General features: G+C 49.0%; 1 protein-coding gene and 1 long non-coding RNA gene across 4 annotated transcripts in view; one reads left to right on the top strand and one right to left on the bottom strand.

Annotated features, from left to right (window-relative positions):
• The window catches only part of LOC144310311 (uncharacterized), a 32,859-nt gene that overhangs the window by 11,363 nt on the left and 4,427 nt on the right, over positions 1 to 17,069 (bottom strand). Inside the window, exons 1-2 of one of the 2 annotated variants that reach the window (XR_013376033.1) lie at positions 9,303 to 9,546; positions 2,285 to 2,425 (exon numbers count right to left, since the gene is read on the bottom strand). This is a non-coding gene — a long non-coding RNA (uncharacterized LOC144310311). Of the gene's footprint in view, positions 1 to 2,284; positions 2,426 to 9,302; positions 9,547 to 17,069 lie in introns of those variants that run through there. The other variant, XR_013376035.1, reaches the window with a different exon arrangement.
• ZCCHC14 (zinc finger CCHC-type containing 14) overlaps positions 702 to 17,069 on the top strand; it is a 57,319-nt gene continuing 40,951 nt past the window's right edge. The window contains exon 1 of one of the 2 annotated variants that reach the window (XM_077891082.1): positions 702 to 1,300. In XM_077891082.1, coding sequence (XP_077747208.1) covers positions 725 to 1,300 — 576 coding nt within the window. In that variant the 5' untranslated portion in view covers positions 702 to 724. The remainder of the gene's footprint in view (positions 1,301 to 17,069) is intronic. The other variant, XM_077891080.1, reaches the window with a different exon arrangement.

The following is a 17,069-nucleotide window of genomic DNA, read 5'->3' as shown; positions in this document are numbered from 1 at the left end:
GTCGCCGCCGCCGCCGCCGTCGCCGTCGCCGCCGCGCCCGCCAGTCCCTGCGCGCCCCGCGCCCGCCCGCCGCTCCCGACGCGCCCGCCCGCCGCCCGCGGCCTCCGACCCGGCAACGGCCGGCCGGCCCAGGCGCGGCGGCGGCGGCGGAGGCGGAGGCGGCGGAGGCGGAGGCGGGGGAGGAGGAGCAGCAGCAGCCCCAGCAGCAGGAGGAGGAGGAGGCATGGCCCGGGCGGCTCCGGCGGGGGGCGGCCCGCAGTGACAGACCCTGCGGCGCGGGGGGAGATGGGGGCGGCCGCCTCCCGGGCGACGACGACGACGACGACGAGGAGCGGCCGCCGCCGCCGCCGCGCACCGGCCGCCGCTGGGGACGGGCGCGGGCCAGGAGCCCGCCCGTGAGCGGGGGGCCCGCGGCCGCTCGCCGCCCCCGGCCGCCCCGGCCGCCCCGGGCCCCCCCGGCGCCCCGCGCGCGCCCACCCGCCGGCCCCTGGCGGGGGTCCCGCCCGCGCCGCGCGCCCCCGGCCCCGGCCCCGGCCCCGGCGCGGCCCGCGGCGCCCGCCCGCCCTCGCCCGGCCCCGGCCCCGGCCCCGGCCCCGGCCCGCGCGCCCCCGGCCCCGGCGCGCCCCGGCCCCCCGCGCCCCCCGCCCGCGCCCGCGCCCGCCCGCGCCCCCGGTCCCGGCCGGCGGCCTCCGGCCCCGGGGCGCGGCGCGGCGCGGGCGGCAGCATGGTGGAGAAGCGCTGCCCGCTGCAGAGGGACGGCGTGTACCGCTGGTTCTCGGAGCTGCCGTCGCCGCAGCGCGTGGAGTTCCTGTGCGGCCTGCTGGACCTGTGCATCCCGCTCGAGCTGCGCTTCCTCGGCTCGTGCCTCGAGGACCTGGCCCGCAAGGACTACCACTCGCTGCGCGACTCGGAGATCAAGGCCAACAACCCCGCCGACCTGGGCAGCCTCACCAACCTGACGGACGAGGTGGTGCGCAGCAAGCTGCTGGTGTCGCTGGCGCTGCTGGGCTCGGAGCAGCGCGAGGCGGCGGGCGTGCTGTACCGCACGCTCACGCACATCGACTCCATCATCCACAACTACGGGCTGCAGCTCAACGAGGGCCGCACTGGCGATGAGTTCCTGCTGCTCTTCACCATGGCCTCCAACCACCCGGCCTTCAGCTTCCACCAGAAGCAGGTGCTGCGGCAGGAGCTCACGCAGATCCAGAGCAGCCTGAGCGGCGGCGGCGGCGGGGGCCACGGCGGCGGGGGCCACAGCGGCGGCAAGAGCGCGCTGCCCACCTGCCCGGCCTGCCACAAGGTGCGCGCCTCCGGGGGCCGTCGCGGGGCGCTCGGGCACGGGGACGCTCTGTCTGGTCAGAGTTCGCCGCCCCCTTGTGCCTTCTTGCCCCCCTATTCGGGCCCTGGGGCGGCAGAGAAGTTAGCCACCGCGTGCCCGGCTTCTCCAGATCGCTTTATGAGCAGGAAGGGAAGCCGCTGTCCAGGTGGGGGCGGGAACCTTAGCGGACGGCGGCCTCTGTGGCCTGTGCCCTTTCCTGGGGTGGGGGTCCCTGCCCCCGTGTCGGGTGCGAACACACGTTTGGAGCCTGGCATGCATGGAGTCTGCCCGCCTTTGTGGGAGCAGATCCCGGGGCTGCCCGGGTCCCAGGATGCTGGGCTTCTCAGGAATGTTAGCTTCACGGCTCTTGTCTCCAAACTAAACAGGAAGGGCCTTGTGGTCATCCACTTGGCCATGTGAACTTTGTCTCAATGTTTCAAAACTACATAAACATCAAGCGATCAGGGCTCAAACTCATTTTTCACAGCCTTCTGGGACCCAGTGCCAAGATGGTGCTCCAAGGAAAAGGGTTTGTCTTTCACCCAGTGTGGCGGGTGCTTGGATGACGCTGGGGCTCTAGGGGAAAAGGTTGCAGTCAGGACCAGCAGCTCTGCAGGCCTTTCTCCCACGTCTCAGCTGCTTGCAGTGGACACTTGGCTCCTCTGGTTTGCTGCTGTGGTTTTCAAGCTGTCTCTCAACCCCGGCTTGTGGTTTTGTTTCCTCTAAGGTCTCTAAGATGTGGCTGTGGCACCTACGTTGGTTTTAATCTCTGTCATATCTCTTTTTGGTGATGTTGAGCTCCGAGACTGTGGTTTCTCTTTAAATGTGTGTTTGAGTCCTGCTATAAATCTCATGGTGTGCCCAGAAAAATGATGTTCTAGCTACAACAAAGGGGAAGTGGTGTCCCAGGAAATGTGCTTGTCTGCAGGGGGCTCAGTCAGCTTTGGGGTGCTAGTGGTACATCACCTGTTTGTGGGATCTCAGTCTCCGATGGCCTGGTCCATGTGCCACCAGCCTCTGTTTAGATGCCGAGCACTCACGGCTGGGGCGCTTTCTCCTGTTCTAGTCAGCTCTTGAAGAGGATTCTTTTGCGTATACAGATTTATCCTGTTATAAAAGGGAAAGATGGCCATTATTATTTTGATGGGGCAGAAGCTAGCCCTAGAATGAAAATAGGCTTTATAAGAGAGCCTTTCTGTCTAGTCTGAAATCCCTCTGATGACATGAAAGGCTGGCCTCCCCCTCCCCCCTGCCCACACACTCTGAACCAGCCAGCTGTGTGACCTTGGCCAGAATCCTGCCTCCTCTTGGTGTGTTTGTCTGTGGAGCAGAGGGCAGGTTACCTGCCTCCTGGGTGTATTGGAGCGCTATCTGAGGTCACGTGTGACATGCCCAGCAGATGTTCAGGGAGTCCTCCGTTCTCTGCCTGGTCTGTCCTCTCTGGGTTTTTATAGAGGAGTGCTGCCTTAGGCAAGGCACGTTATTAGAGAGTGAAATATTTACGTCTCAGAAAGTTCCTGTGTTCTAAATTGATTTTTAAGTAGTTACTTGGAGCTGACAGTTTTTTCTCCTTGTCCGTGGGAAATTCGAGAGTTCTGACCCTTAATTATGACATTATGGTAAGTTATCTTAAGGGCTGTTGCTTCCATATTTCAGAGCAGCCATGGCGTCTAACTTTCCGCATTCATGTAACTTTTAGGTCTGACGCACCCTTTGCTGCTTGGAGGCGGCTCCTCTGGTGGAATCTAACTTTGAGCGTTTTGCCTTAGCATCTCTGAATCTGACATTTACTGTGATCCTGGAAAGCAGCCCCTTTCAAGTTCTGCTTGCATTTCTTTTGTAAGCTGTTGTATTTTGTTTTGAACTTTTTGAGCTTAGAGGCTTTGTGTTTATCCTTTAGGGATAGAGACTTGAGTTTGGTTTTTTTCTTTGTTAAAAGCGATGGTTCTTACAATGATGTTTTCTGACAAGAGTCGTGATTTGCAATGGCATCTCCAAACCTTCACTGTTATTTGATAATCCTTCCTCCTTGGAGGACGAGCAGGTGTTTAAGAGTGTGAGTGAGGTAAAATAGATATTTTCGTGTCCAGAAAGGAAACAGTTGGGAGCAGCAAAGGTGATGGGTTGTGGTGCACTCAGCAGCTGACAGGTGCCATAGGTATGCTGCTCCTCGGGGTTCCCTGTGAGTTAGTGATAAAGGTCGCCTGGGACTCTCACTCTCTTCCTTTTTAAGTGAAAAGCTGTAGTCTGGAAGAAGTTTAATTTTATTCTTTGTAGTCTTTCATGTAAATGATAATGTGCTATGGGTAAATGCTTTTTTTTAAGTTTTTGAGAGTTAATTTTTAAAAAAATCATAAAACTCACCCTTTTGAAGCATAGTTTTTAATATATTTAAGTATATTATTAAAAAATTTAGTTTTAAATGTACTGACAGAGTTGTGTAACCATTACCGCTACCTACTTCCAGAACATTTTCATCACTCCCCAAACAAACCCCCGTACCTGTTTGTAGTCACTCTTCATTCCCTGTGCCCAGACCCTGGCAGCCAGTTCTCTGCTTTGTGTGTCTGCTTGTCCTGGACATTTTATGGAGGTAGAACCACATGGTGTATGGTCTTTCAAGTCTGGCTTCTTTCACTCAGGGTCACATTCTCAAGTTTATTTCTATTTTAGCATGTATCAGTGCTTTTCTGCTTTTTTAGGGTCATATAGCATTCACGATATGGATGGACCCTGTTTCATTTATCTGTTTGTTGATGGACAGTGGGCTTGTTGCATGTGCTTATGTTTAGGCATTTTTTGCCCCTGTGGCTAGTAGGCTCTTGTTTTCATCCCTTATATCTGACAGTTACCGAGTCACCTTGGGAATATCATCCATGTGTGGCCATGCTGAGGGACTCCCCTGTGGTGGTGAGAGCCCATGGGGGGACACGGGGCACAACGTGGCTCCCCAGGACCATGGCTGATGGTGGCAGAGGGCGTGCTGTTCTGAGAGGGAGGTGCGGTGCCATGGGCTTGGTGCAATGCTGGGGGAGCCAGGGTGGCAGGAAGCGGCTCCCACCACGGTGTTTTCGGAATCTCATGACAGGGTCACAACCGGATAACTCGATGAGGTTGATTGTTTTGAGTGGGTGCTGCACCTTTTGAAAGCGCCCGCCGTGGGGATGGTGGTCCTCCATGGGGTGTGCTCCTGTGGCTTCCACCTGGTGCGCTCTAGGGTAAGTGCCATGGGTGGGGGTGGGGTGGCACACAAATCCTGTGAGTGCAGTTGCTAACGAGGCGCCAAGCTGGCTCTGTCGCATTGCTTCCCGCAAGCTGTTGAAAATCTTGGAGGTTCAAAGGTGGCATCTCGGGAGTTTGTGCTCTGGTGGCCCCTCTTGGCCTCTCCCCGAAACTCTGCCTGGTGCCCCAAGAGTGATGTAGCAGGCCACAGGAAGGGACTTTGGCCGGGCAGCCCTTGTTCTCGCTGATGGTTGCCCGAGGAGCTGTGATCTCGAGGCGTTGCGATGGCTCTGCCTTCAATGCCTATGCTCCGGGCTCCCTGGGCAGCAGGGAGCCTGCGAGGACTGGGCGCGTAGACTCAGGCCTGCCCTCTGAGCCCAGTCTGGCTGCCTTGGCTTCCCCTGCTCTGTTTATGACGCTACGAGGGATGATGTCCTAGCCTGGTTTTGGCCAGTTTTTGTAGGCCCACAGACTGCCCTCTTTCTGCTGAGGTCCATGATAGGGTCATTGAGATGAGCTGGGATGCAGGATTGTTTGGCGGTGGCAGTGTTGCCCCTCCATGGAATTGCGCCCCTGATCACATCCACCTGGGGCTGCACCGTAGGCTGAGCTGCCCACAGGGCCCTCCATTTCTGCCCCTTGGCCTCCGGCGGCATCCAGGCTGCGAACCGTTGTGTGCGCTAGTGCCCGTTTGCTGTGTCCAACCTCGCTACCGCTAGGGCTCTTGCTCTAGCTGGCGTTGTGCAGTGCAGCTGTGGAAACTGCACATCTCCTGTTAGCTTCTACTAGGGAGAATGATGCGGTGTTCCATATGTGGTTAGCAGGTGATCACACATAAACGTCCACGTCGGCCTTGTTTCTGCAGTGTTGGGCGTCCACCAGTTCCCTGGGCTTGGCTTCATTTCACCCAGACTTCATTTATCTTTCTTTTGGACTGAGGACATTTGGGATTCATATATTTTTTTCCCGGCAAATCAACAGAGGCGTCTTTTGACCTCAGAAGCAAGCTAGTAGAACATTTCTGTTTGTTCATTTGGTGGCTGCTGACCTCCCAGAGACTGTTAGTAACAAAGAATTCCTATGATGTTTAAGGAAAATAGTTTCTATGTAAGTGTTTTTTTTCTTTTTTTCCAATCTTAGATTGTGTTTCAGAAAAAAGGTCCCTTGGATGTGTCTTTTTTTTTTTTTTTTTCTTTTTTTTTTGAGAAACCACCATTCAGGACACCAGTTCTCTCATGACTTTGAGAACTGTTGCCACAAGCTCTCCAGTGAGTTTAGAGATCATTGAGGGTTTCTGATTTTGGACTCCAGCCCTGACGTTCAGAGTAGTATCAGCAAGCTGGCTCCTCTCCCCTCTCCACAGAGCTTTGCGTGTGCAGAGACCCGCCACGTTCTAGAGCTGCCTCCTGTCATGGTGGAAAGCCATCATCAAGAGCTTCAAGAGATATGTTAATTCTTTTTCTTTTATTCTTTTTGTTGTTAGAGCCAGAGTTTATTCAGGCACTCTTCTATTAAATGGATGGGCATAAAATAGGTTCATTCTTAGGCAGTTTGTTTTGTTCTGAGTTACGAAACCTGAGGCTATTTAGAGTGAAGACGACTGAATATCTTTCCCATAAACTCATGCTCTATCGGCCACTTGTAATCTGTGATCTGGGCGTAATGAAGTGGGCCTAGACTTGCGCAGACCTGTGTGTGGCTCTATCTCTGAAACAGCGATGAGCTCTCTGGGCCTTCTGTCATAGGCTGGTCCCTCAGACTCTGTTCTGGTCACATCTTTCGGTTTCCTTGGGGATATTGTTAGCTCAGGTGTCTGAACTTGGTCATTTCTTGACCTTCCTGCCTCCCCCTACGTCAGTCTCCGACCTCCATTTCTCCACTGGGTGCATCACTGTGGTCGTGGCTCCTTCCTCCCAGGTTGTCCGCATCCGTCAGCCGCTCTTCTGTCTCCCTTCCTCGCCAAGTCCTCCACTAGCTGACCTCGTTCCTACTTGCCAGGGCTAGACCCATTTTAACAATTCGGTGTGTCTCCTTCTGACATGTTAATGTACATGTAAACATACACATGTTCTTTTTTTTTTTTTTAAAGATTTTATTTATTTATTCATGAGAGACACAGAGAGAAGCAGAGACACAGGCAGAGGGAGAAGCAGGCTCCATGCACTGGGAGCCCGATGTGGGATTCGATACCGGGTCTCCAGGATCGCGCCCTGGGCCAAAGGCAGGCGCTAAACCGCTGCGCCACCCAGGGATCCCACACATGTTCTTCTAAAACATTCTGCGTCCATATTTAAATACAGGATCTTCCAACAGCTGCTGTTCTGCACGCTACCCACCCCACCCCCCAAGTGATAGACTAGAGCCAGTTCACCTTTAGCTTATGCCGTGGCCTCCTAGAACCTGGCTTTTACCCCCAACTTCTTTGGTTAAATCTATTTTTAGTAAAGGGAACTCAGTAATCTCTTAATTAAAAGAAAAATTATAATATGATCAGAGGTAAATATTGAAAAAATACAAAAGGATACTCAGTGAAACATCTCCCTTCTCTACACACACACATCAGAGAAGGGCACACAGGACCTTTTGAGGTGTGGGCAGTTTTCTGTTTCTTTACCTTGATGCTGATGCCTGTTATTTCACATTTTAAAAAACAAGATTTCGTACCCTTTTCCCAGTCATCTGGTTCTCTGCTCCTCTTTGTTCCTTATAGAACCTTCCAGAGAAACTTGCTCTGTATTTACAAGTAGGTGCCTGTTGTAGGTACCCCCACACGGGTCTGTGCCTTGCTTTCTTCTGGCAGCTGTTCCAGATGTACAGTCCACATCAGGCTGGGAGCATCTTCATTCTGGTTTAGGGCAAGCTACTTTAGTGAATCCCTGCTGGTGGACATTTGGTTCCCACGTTACTGTCACAAACAACTCGTCATCTACGGATCATGTACGTGTCACATGACAAACAGGATGGGTGGCCTTTCACGTTTCGGCAAGTGTATCTGTGGACTAGAATCCTGGAAATGGGATTGATGGCAGGCCAAAGGGTGTGTGCCTCTAGTGATTTTAGATCCTGGGGTAGCCCACCTCTGGTACCCCCACAGCAGTGTGAACGTGAGTGCCTGTGCCTATGCCTCTGAGCACCGTGGGGTGCATGTCCTGCCCGTGGCTGTGGGGAAGAACCTGTTGGGGTGCTAAGGGTGCTCCAGGTTTGTGTTTTACTGTGAAGTTGAACGTTTCTTCAAGTGAGCTTTTTTTTTTTTAGCAAGCTCTCCGTATCCTTTGCCTGTTTCTGTTGAGTTGTTGGTCTTTTCTTTATTGTTTGTTAGGATCACTTTAAGTTTCAAGGAAAAGATCTTTTTATCTTTAGTAGAAGTGGGCCAGAATCTGTTTTCCTGTTTTTTTTTTCCTGCCTGTTGACTTTAACATGAAGCTCCTCTTTTGTGTCCCTTTTACCCATCTCATACAGCTTCTGGGTTTTGTGTCATAATTAGACATGTATTCTACTTTATGCATTGCACAGATCATGATATGCATGATGGATTATGGTCAGGCACGCGTTATGCAATGTATATTGTGAAAGCATTCCCTGTGGTGTCTTCTGGTACAGAACTTGTGTGGCTTCTCATCTTACATTTCACAGATCCATCTGGAATTTATTTGGTGTAAGGTAGGGAGCTAGTTTTATATTTTCCGAATGAAAACCCAGTTGTCCCAGTGCCATTTGTTGAATAATCCATCTTTTCCCTCTCACATTTGAAGTGATACCTTTGCTTGCATGCTGCCTGCCATCCCCTTGTTGATGTGGGTTTACCTCTAGACAGTGTGTATTTGGTTTCACTGATGTCTTTATCTGGATGGCCTCTGATTTGCTGGGTTCATTGCATGCTTTTCAGTCCTTATCTTTCTTATCTCCCCATACGATGGAATATCCCAGGGAGGGTGGGTTTGTGTGTGTGTGTGTGTGTGTGTGTTTTAAGCAAGTATGGTTGTGGAGGTGCTTCCCCCAGATGCTAGCTTTCAGGAGTCTGGGCGCGCCCTGAGCACCCTGCTGAGAGTCTCCTGCCCCATTCATTCCCCCACACTGCTGATTTTCCTCTCATTTCTCTGAGTGTTCTCAGTTTCTCTCAGCTCTCCTGCCCTTTTCATGCTGATGTTCTCACTGATGAATCTAAAATTTGCATGCTCAACTAGATCTGAGCTCCAGCTGGAGGTTCTGGGTAGCTCAGTATGTCCAAAGGCATACTTCCATCTAACTCTCCTTGACTGCTGCACCCCAGTCCCTCAGCCAGAAGCGCATGCCTCTCCTATAGTTGCCTTCTCTCCTGGTCCCCCAGTCAGTTACCAGGCCCTCCACGTCTTTGCAGGTTTCTTTTCTGCTGATACCACCACGGCCCAAGTCAGTGTTTCCCGTCTGTTCTTCTCTGTCTCTTTATCCCATCACATTTGACATGATGGTCCCATATATGGCACACTTCTGTGGAGGCGGACTTAGATTTTGGGCCATTTGCCAGAGAGCCAGGGCGTAGATTAAAATAGTCTTCAGGGAACAAGCACAACTCTAGCCTCGTGTAACTCCATTCCTTCCCCTGAGTCAAGAACGCACACTGGCATGCAAGTGAGTGATCACCTCCTTTTAGAATTAAGCTGATGTCATTGTTTAAAGTTTACAAGAAACAACTTGTTGCTGCTGTTTTGTTTTTTAATTATATTATCTAGAAATTTTAGTACCTTAACTCTTAAAAATAACATTGACATGTCCACCTTCTCACCTTGAGCAGGGTCTCGTCTATGACAATCAGTCACCTGACCTGGGTCTTGTCTGCTGTGACAACCCGTCCCCCCGGCCTGGGTCTAATCAACTATGATAACCTGTGCCTTTGGTCTGTGTCTAGTCTACTATGACAACCCGACCCCCTGGTCTGGGTGTAGTCTACTATGACAACCTGTCACCCCTGGCCTGGGCCTACTTTACTCTGAAAACCCATCCTCCTGGCCTGTGTCTAGTCTACTTTGACAACCTGTTCCCCTGCTCTGGGTCTAGTCTATTATGACAACCTGTCCCCCTGACCTAAGGCTAAGCTACTATGACAGCTCATCCCCCTGGCCTATAGTCTGTTACGACAACCCGACCTCCCTGGCCTGGATCTAGTCTGCTATGACAACCTGTCCCCTGGCCTAGGTCTAATCTACTATGATAACCCATCCCCCTTGCCTGTTTCTAGTCTACTGTGATAACCTATCCCTCTGGCCTGATTTTAGTCTACTATGATAACCTGTCCACCCTTGGCCTGGTTCTAGTCTACAATGACAACCCGGCCCCCTGGCTCCACTCTTAGCCTCTTACAATGGGTCCCAAGGTGTCCCTGAAATGCTCTTGGTAAGATGCCTACAGAATTCTTGCTCTCTTACATGCAGATCTTAGCATGGCATGCCACTTGTCTATACTCACCTTTGTCTATACTTGAGGTTCTTTATGTTTACTGCAGTCTCTTTCCTCTGAGCCTTTGTAGATACTGTTTTCTCAGATAGGACACCTGGTACCTGGGGCTCTCCAACCCCCAGTTCTTGGCTCACATTTATAAGCCTTTTGTGGCCTCCACTATATTGAAGTGGGTTTCATTAAATTTCTATCACCAGACTTTGACTTACTGGAGGACAGAGGCTGTCTCTCAGTCCAGAGCCTTGTGATCCCTGCCACCCAACAGGGGATGTGTCCTGAACATCTGTGAGAGCCAAATGGGAGGGAGGTGTTGGTTGTTTATGAAAGGCCACTCTAGTGAAAAATTTTTTTCCTTCCTGCTTTGCTTTTCTGTGGTCCTGTCAGTAACGCATGTTACCAAATCACACTCTTCCTTAATTGCTTTTGTGGCTGTTTCTCTTATGCATTGCATAGTTGTGAATTCTAGTGAATTTTTTTTAACATAAGTATCCTACTTTATTATTTTTCAAAAGCTGGCATGTAAAAGCTTCCCCTAGGAGCAACTCTCTGTGCATGATAGTTTGAATGGTATTACTCCATGACAGAATCAAGTGTATGGATTAGTCTGCTGGGTGATGGAAAGACATTACCTCCCTGGTACTTTGTAGACCTGAGTCCTATGACTTTGCTGTTGGAGTGGTGTTGGCAGCCTTAGCAGTAAGGCTGTTGTGATTATAGTTCTCTCGGGTTTACAGAAGTATAGATCATGTTAAGGCTTGGTATTATAGTTTGCTATGGAATGACAATAAACCAAACAACTGTTCATCATGCCAATTAAAGTGTAGTTTATATTTTTCTATGCTTTCAATAGGAACATAGATTAATTAGAAGGGAGTGTTACAGAGTCATGTCCTAATTATTTGGGACTTTTATGTAAAAGCTTCAGTAGAATTACTAGAAAGAAATTGTATCCTCAGGTTTCTTACTGAGTCACAGTGAATCTAATTAAAACATGTATATGTAGGAACTACTTCTGGAAATACAGTCTAGACTAGAAAAAATAACTTTGTGAAAGGAGGAGAATTAATTTATGGGTAAGAGGCTCCCTTCTCCCATCTCTTTTGGGCATTTCAACAAAATATAAAATCTTGGGAATAATGCTACCAATCTAGCCCTAGTAGAGTTAGTGAAATCAGTGAGACACTTTGAAAGTCCCTGGTCTAGGAGTGGTGTGATGGCACTGAGTGGTGTGTGTGCCAGACCTGGACACCATTCATGCTCAGCTGCAATCTGGAGCCCACACAGGATTTGAGCATGGGGTTCTCCTCACTGCAGCTTCCTGGCAGGTGAGTTTTCTTGGGTGGGCACTTCTGCACGGTGTGGGACTTCGGAGAACACTGGCTGTGGGGGTGATTCTCTTTATTTGAAAGATGAGGTATGAGGCTCATAAGCTGGTGTACTAGTGACATTTGTGTTGAGGAGGCTGATTTGCCTATCAAACCGATTTCTTCTTTCAGAATTATCAATAGAGGAAGGAGAGAACAGGTAGTGGGAGGGAATGATGCCAGTGTTTGCCATGCGCAGGCGCTGCTCTGTGAGCTTCCCACGTATTTCTTTAGTCCTCAGAACAACTCTGAGTCCCCATCTGTCTTTGTCCTCATTTTAGCAGTGAGAAGGCAGACACCAAGAGGTTAAGTGTAAGTAATTTTGCCGAAGGTGACATTAGTAAGTGGCTATTTTTATTATGAGAAGCCAAAAGTATATTTAACAATGTTTTCACTTTATCGTTAAAAGTGAGCGGGAGAAGCAAAGATGGTGATAGGAGAAGAGGGCTTCTGGGGTGTGTGGTGGCCCTGGTGGCCTGGCACTGGCAGTGCACGTGGTATGTGTGGACTCCCTGTGTGCTGTCGTGAGAGCACAGTCCTACCCACACCACCTACGGTCTTCACTTCTGCTCTTCCAGCTGCCGCAGGGGGATCCTCAGCGCCCCAGCTCCTCACAGCCGGTGCTTGGTGAGACACACACCCTTCACTGTGCCTTTTCAGGGTTTTTTTTTTTTTTTTCAATCATCTGAGCTTCAGTAAACGTGTGCAACTCAGTATCCCAGCCCTGTTGAGGTGAACGTTCCTGTCACCGCCTTTTCCCAGTCAGTTCTCAGGCCTCCTCCTCCCTCCCACCTTTAATGGTGGTTTCTTCTGTTCCATGATGTCCCAGCATTGATCATTGTTGCCTGTGCTAGAACTTCATTTTAAGTGGAATCCTGGAATTCCATTTTAGCTCTTGGCTCTCAGCATGCCACATTGTATTCTTTTTATGGTTGTCTGGGTGGGGGTCATGGCACGTATTTTTAACTTTCCATGACCCACCTCGATGGAGCAAGAGCTGCCTTGCTTGTCGTGAAATGTAAGACTCTTGACCTAAATCGCGACCGCTTACCTTCTTGGCCCTTCATGCTGTGGCCATCATATGTTGCACTTCTACATGTGCTGGGCATCCCAGCAATAGATACCACAGCCCTTTTGCTTTATTTATTTTTTTATTTTTTGAAGATTTTATTTATTCATGAGAGACACAGAGAGAGAGGCAGAGACACAGGCATAAGGGGAAGCAGGCTCCCTGCAGGGAGCCCAATGTTGGCCTTGATTCCAGGATCCCGAATGTAGACCTGAGCCAAAGGCAGACACTTAATCACTGAGGCAGCCAGGTATCCCAGCACTTTTGCTTTAATACAGATGTATTCTTAAAAATTAAGAAAATACAGTCCTATGTTTACCCACATATTTGCTAATCCCAGTGCTTTCCGTTCCTCACTGAAGAGCCAGTTTGTTACTATGTCCCTTCAGTCTGGAAAACTTTCCTCCAGCATTTTTTGGAGTCTGGGTCTGTGGATTACAAATTCCCTTAGATTTCTTTCATCCAAGAATGTTTTGCTTCTACCTGTGTCATGACAGGGCATTTTCACTAGATGTAGGTGTCTTTGTTGACAGCCCTCCTCCAGCATTTAGAAGAAGGGAGGCCCACTACTGGCATGTCTTTCTGGCTCCTGCCGAGGCCCAGTGGTGTGCCCACCTGCACTGTCAGTGTGGGGCGGCCTGGCTATGATGTGGCCCAGTGCCATTTGCTTGAATCGCTCTTGTTTGGTGTTCTCTGAAATTATTGGATCTGTAAGTTCATGTCTTTTACTAATTTTGGGAAATTTTCATTCAGATTTCTCTGGTTTTTCCTGCCTCAGTGTCTCCTTCCTTTTGGGACTCCCGCTGTAGAAATATTAGGCCTTTTGATGTTATCCCACAAGTCCCAGAACCTTTTTCTTTTCTTTTCCAATTTTGTTGTTGTTGTCTCTTTTTTCAGATTGGACAATTTGACTTGATCTGTCTTGAAATTCTTCAAGTCTTGGGGCAGCCCCGGTGGCTCAGCAGTTTAACGCCTGACTTTGGCCCAGGGCCTGATCCTGGAGACCGGGGATCGAGTCCCGCCTCGGGCTCCCTGCATGGAGCCTGCTTCTCCCTCTGCCTGTGTCTCTGCCTCTCTCTCTCTCTCTCTCTCTCTCTCTCTGTGTGTCTCCCATGCATAAATAAATAATATCTTAAAAAAAAAAATTCTTCAAGTCTTCTGTTAATTTCCAAACTGCTGTTAAGCTTATCTAATGGATTTTTTTAGTTCAGGAATAGCATTTTTTTTTTCATTTTAGGATTTCTATTTTAACTCTTCTTTATGATTTTAAGGCTTTATTATTTATTTAGAGCAGTTTTAAGTGCACAGAAAAATTGAACATCATAACCACCCAAAGTCTGTGGTTTATATTAGGGTTCACTCTTGGTGTGGTAGAAGTTGTGAGTTTGGACAAATGTATGACAGGTGTCCACCACTGTGATATCCCATGGAGTATTTTCACTGTCCTTATAGTCCTTAGTCTGAGCCTGTTCACACTTCTCCAGCCCCTGATCTTTCTCACCCTCTCCATAGTTCTGGCTTTGCAGAGTACCATCCATTTGGGGTCGTGCTGGGTATAGGCATTTTCAGGTATGCATTTTATTTTCCTCCATGCCTTTTCATGACTTGACAGCTGCTTTTTTTTTTTTTTATTGCTGAATAATAATCCATTGTGTGGGTGAACACACGTGTCCATGTGTTCATTTGTGTTCACCTACTGTGGAACATCTTGATTGCTTCCTGAATTTTCATATCTTAAGGATTTTCCTTTCTATCCTGAGATGTCCTTTTTTTTATGTATCACAAACATTTTCTTTTATGTTGTTGAGCTTGATTATAATGGCCACTTAATGCTGCTTGCCTCTGATTCCAGCATATGATTCATCTTCTGCCTGTCTCCTTTTCTTCTTTGTATGGGTCATGTTCTTGTTTCTCTACATGTCTAGGAATTACAGATTGCTTCTTGGATTTTTATCTGGATTTTGTTGGGTCCGTCCTTTTTTTATCCTCTTTTTTTTTTTTTTTTTAAGATTTTATTATTAGAGAGACAGCATGAGCAGGGGAGCAAGGGTTGGCAAAGGGAGAAGGAGAAGCAGATGCCCTACTAAGCAGGGAGCCCCATGTGGGGCTCAACCCCAGGACCCTGGGATCATGACCTGAGATGCTTAACCAACTGAGCCACCCAGACACCCCAGACATGTTCTGCTTCTGAAGCACTCCTTTGTCAAGGACTGGTCCCTCACTTTGCTACCAGATTCTGGTAGCAGAATTTACCAGATTCTGATCTCTGGCTCCTCAAGTTGCTAGGCTCCTCAAGTTGGATCTGAGCTTCATCTGCTGCTTTTTCTGGTGAGGACTGGGCCTGCAGCACATAACACTCCACCAGTGCAAATCTCTTTTTTCCAAGTGTAGACCTTCTTTTAGTTTCTGCCTGCTTTGGGTCATGTTCAGTTTATTGTTTTTTATACTTTGTCCAGAGCTTATGGTTATCTGCAAGAAAGTTGGTCCAAATAATCAGCCATGATCAAAAGTACAACCACCTGCTTTTGGTAATGCACGTGTTGTAAATACGGGCCATGTGTTGTAGAAGGGATTAACTCTCTCTAAGGAAGTGTAGCTTGAAGGAGTGTTTTACAGTAACTGTGACATTTGTCCTTACAAAGAATGAGGCTCTGTGTGGAGGAGAAAGGAGCTGGCCTGGTGCCGTTTGAAAATGTAAGTGGGGTGATTATTAGGTGTTCTGGTCCTGAGTAGGTGCTGAGGAGCTGAGAGTGACCTGGGCTAGGGAATGTGGAAGGGCAGCTGGGGCTCCTGTAGGCAAATACCATTTCCCTGTTGGATGCAGGGTCTGGTTATAACTGCTATAGGAGGTAAATTTTTAATTTCTTGACCTCAGTGTCTTTTCTTTTCAGTCCAGTTGAGCCCTTTCTGGCCTGACCTTTCCCTGCATGGCTAACCATAGGGGCCTGGTCTCTGACTCCCTGAGCAGCTTTGCCTTGCTCCTAATAGGCGTCCAGTCAAGACTCATTAAATAGAATTTGTGGCTTCTAAGAACCTAAAACCCAGGGGCATGTTTTACTGACTTTCTGGACCTTTGATACACTCTGTTCTCCTCCAGATGCTTCCTGCTCATTTCTAGCTGGTTTTAGTGCTTATCCTTTCCCATCCTGGATGTCTGAATGCTCTGTAACTGAACTATCATGGCCAGTATCTCTTGGGGGTCATAAAGCAACCATTTTAATGTGCTAACAGCTCTGAATGGTTCATCTTAGCAGTTGAATATTACATGGGGAACCAAAATGGTCATTATAGCACAGTTTACTTACTTCTGTTAGACACTGAGCCAGTTTCTTCAAGAAAACCTCAATATTTAAACTACTTTTGGCCAAAATATGTAGAATAACAGTCCTGGGTATATATGCACTTAACATCTGAAGTCCTGAAGGTAGACACAGCCCGCAATGGGTGCCTGAGGCTGACCTTTTGGAGGTGGGGTGCATGAGTGGAGCCCTGCCTGAGCTGGCCTGGGACAGATGCAGGCTGTGGCCCGTCCTCCTGAAGCCATGGCCACTCCTCACCATCTTCCATACGACCCTGGTCACAGGATTCAAGTTTTCCTGGAAGGTGGAGGGATTGTTTTCCTGAATGTATTGTTTTATATTTACATGCAGTGTTGCCCTTGAATTTATTAAGATTGGGTTGTTCTCGTGTGACGGCGCCTTTTAAATTCCTGTCACTCGCTCTTTCCTGCTAACCTTGTACCTTGTACCTTTCTCTAGCAACCGGCAGTTTCTTTTACTCCCCTCCTCACACCTTAAATTTGCTGCCTTTTCTCTGGAGAATACAGCAAGCCTGCTGGCATTGTATTTAAAGTGCATATCTGACTGAGACGCTGGCAGTGTGGCTGTTGGGATGGAAGCCTCTGTGCTACACCTGCTCCTCGGCTGTGCCTCTGTTTGCTGAGCACCTGCTATGTGATGGGTTCCAGAAGAGCCACTTTCTAGGTACTAGCTGCTCTGGTCCTGCACAAGCCAAGGAAGTGGCTTAGGCTGCAGCTTTGATGCCCGTCTATAGGTTTGTGTAGCTGGAAGTCTCATTTTTAGCCAATTAGGGCTCCTGACTTTGAATCCATGCTGAGTCTGCACTGTAGAGTCTCTGGGTTTGCAGAGCTGTTTGTGTCTGCCCCCTCCCCGCCTCATTCTAGTTTAATTGGCCTGTTGGGGGTGCCCTGGAGTCATAATTTATGAGGGATTCTCAAGTGTGCACATTGAGGGCTGGGAGCTCCTGGTAGAGGCTGCTTTGCTCTGAAGGCTGCTGGTGGAAGGATTTGGTTTTATAGTCACTTTGCCAGGACTTAATTGGCCAAGTACTTGGTACCTTTTGCCGAGATTTTGAGCGGAGATCTTTTTTCTGTCTTTTGTAATGAGTACAGCTCTAGGGTAAGAGATTTTTAAAAGGAATATTTTTACATAGAGAACGGTTTCTGGTTAGCATTGGCTTTCACTTGGCCTAAGTCAGCAAATAGCTTTCACTACTAAACTATCTATTTTCCTTCTCTGGTTTTTAGAGACACATAATTACTATTTTAGTAAAATGCTTACAAATCACTTTTCTTTTTGATTTTATGTATTTTTTTCCCACTGAGTTAAAAGTATTTAACAGATGATACTCTTTCCTGTATGGA

Source organism: Canis aureus, chromosome 3 (genome assembly GCF_053574225.1).
Source record: "Canis aureus isolate CA01 chromosome 3, VMU_Caureus_v.1.0, whole genome shotgun sequence".
In the NCBI taxonomy this organism is placed as follows: Eukaryota; Metazoa; Chordata; class Mammalia; order Carnivora; family Canidae; genus Canis; species Canis aureus.
This window is presented reverse-complemented; position numbering and strand designations above follow the sequence as displayed.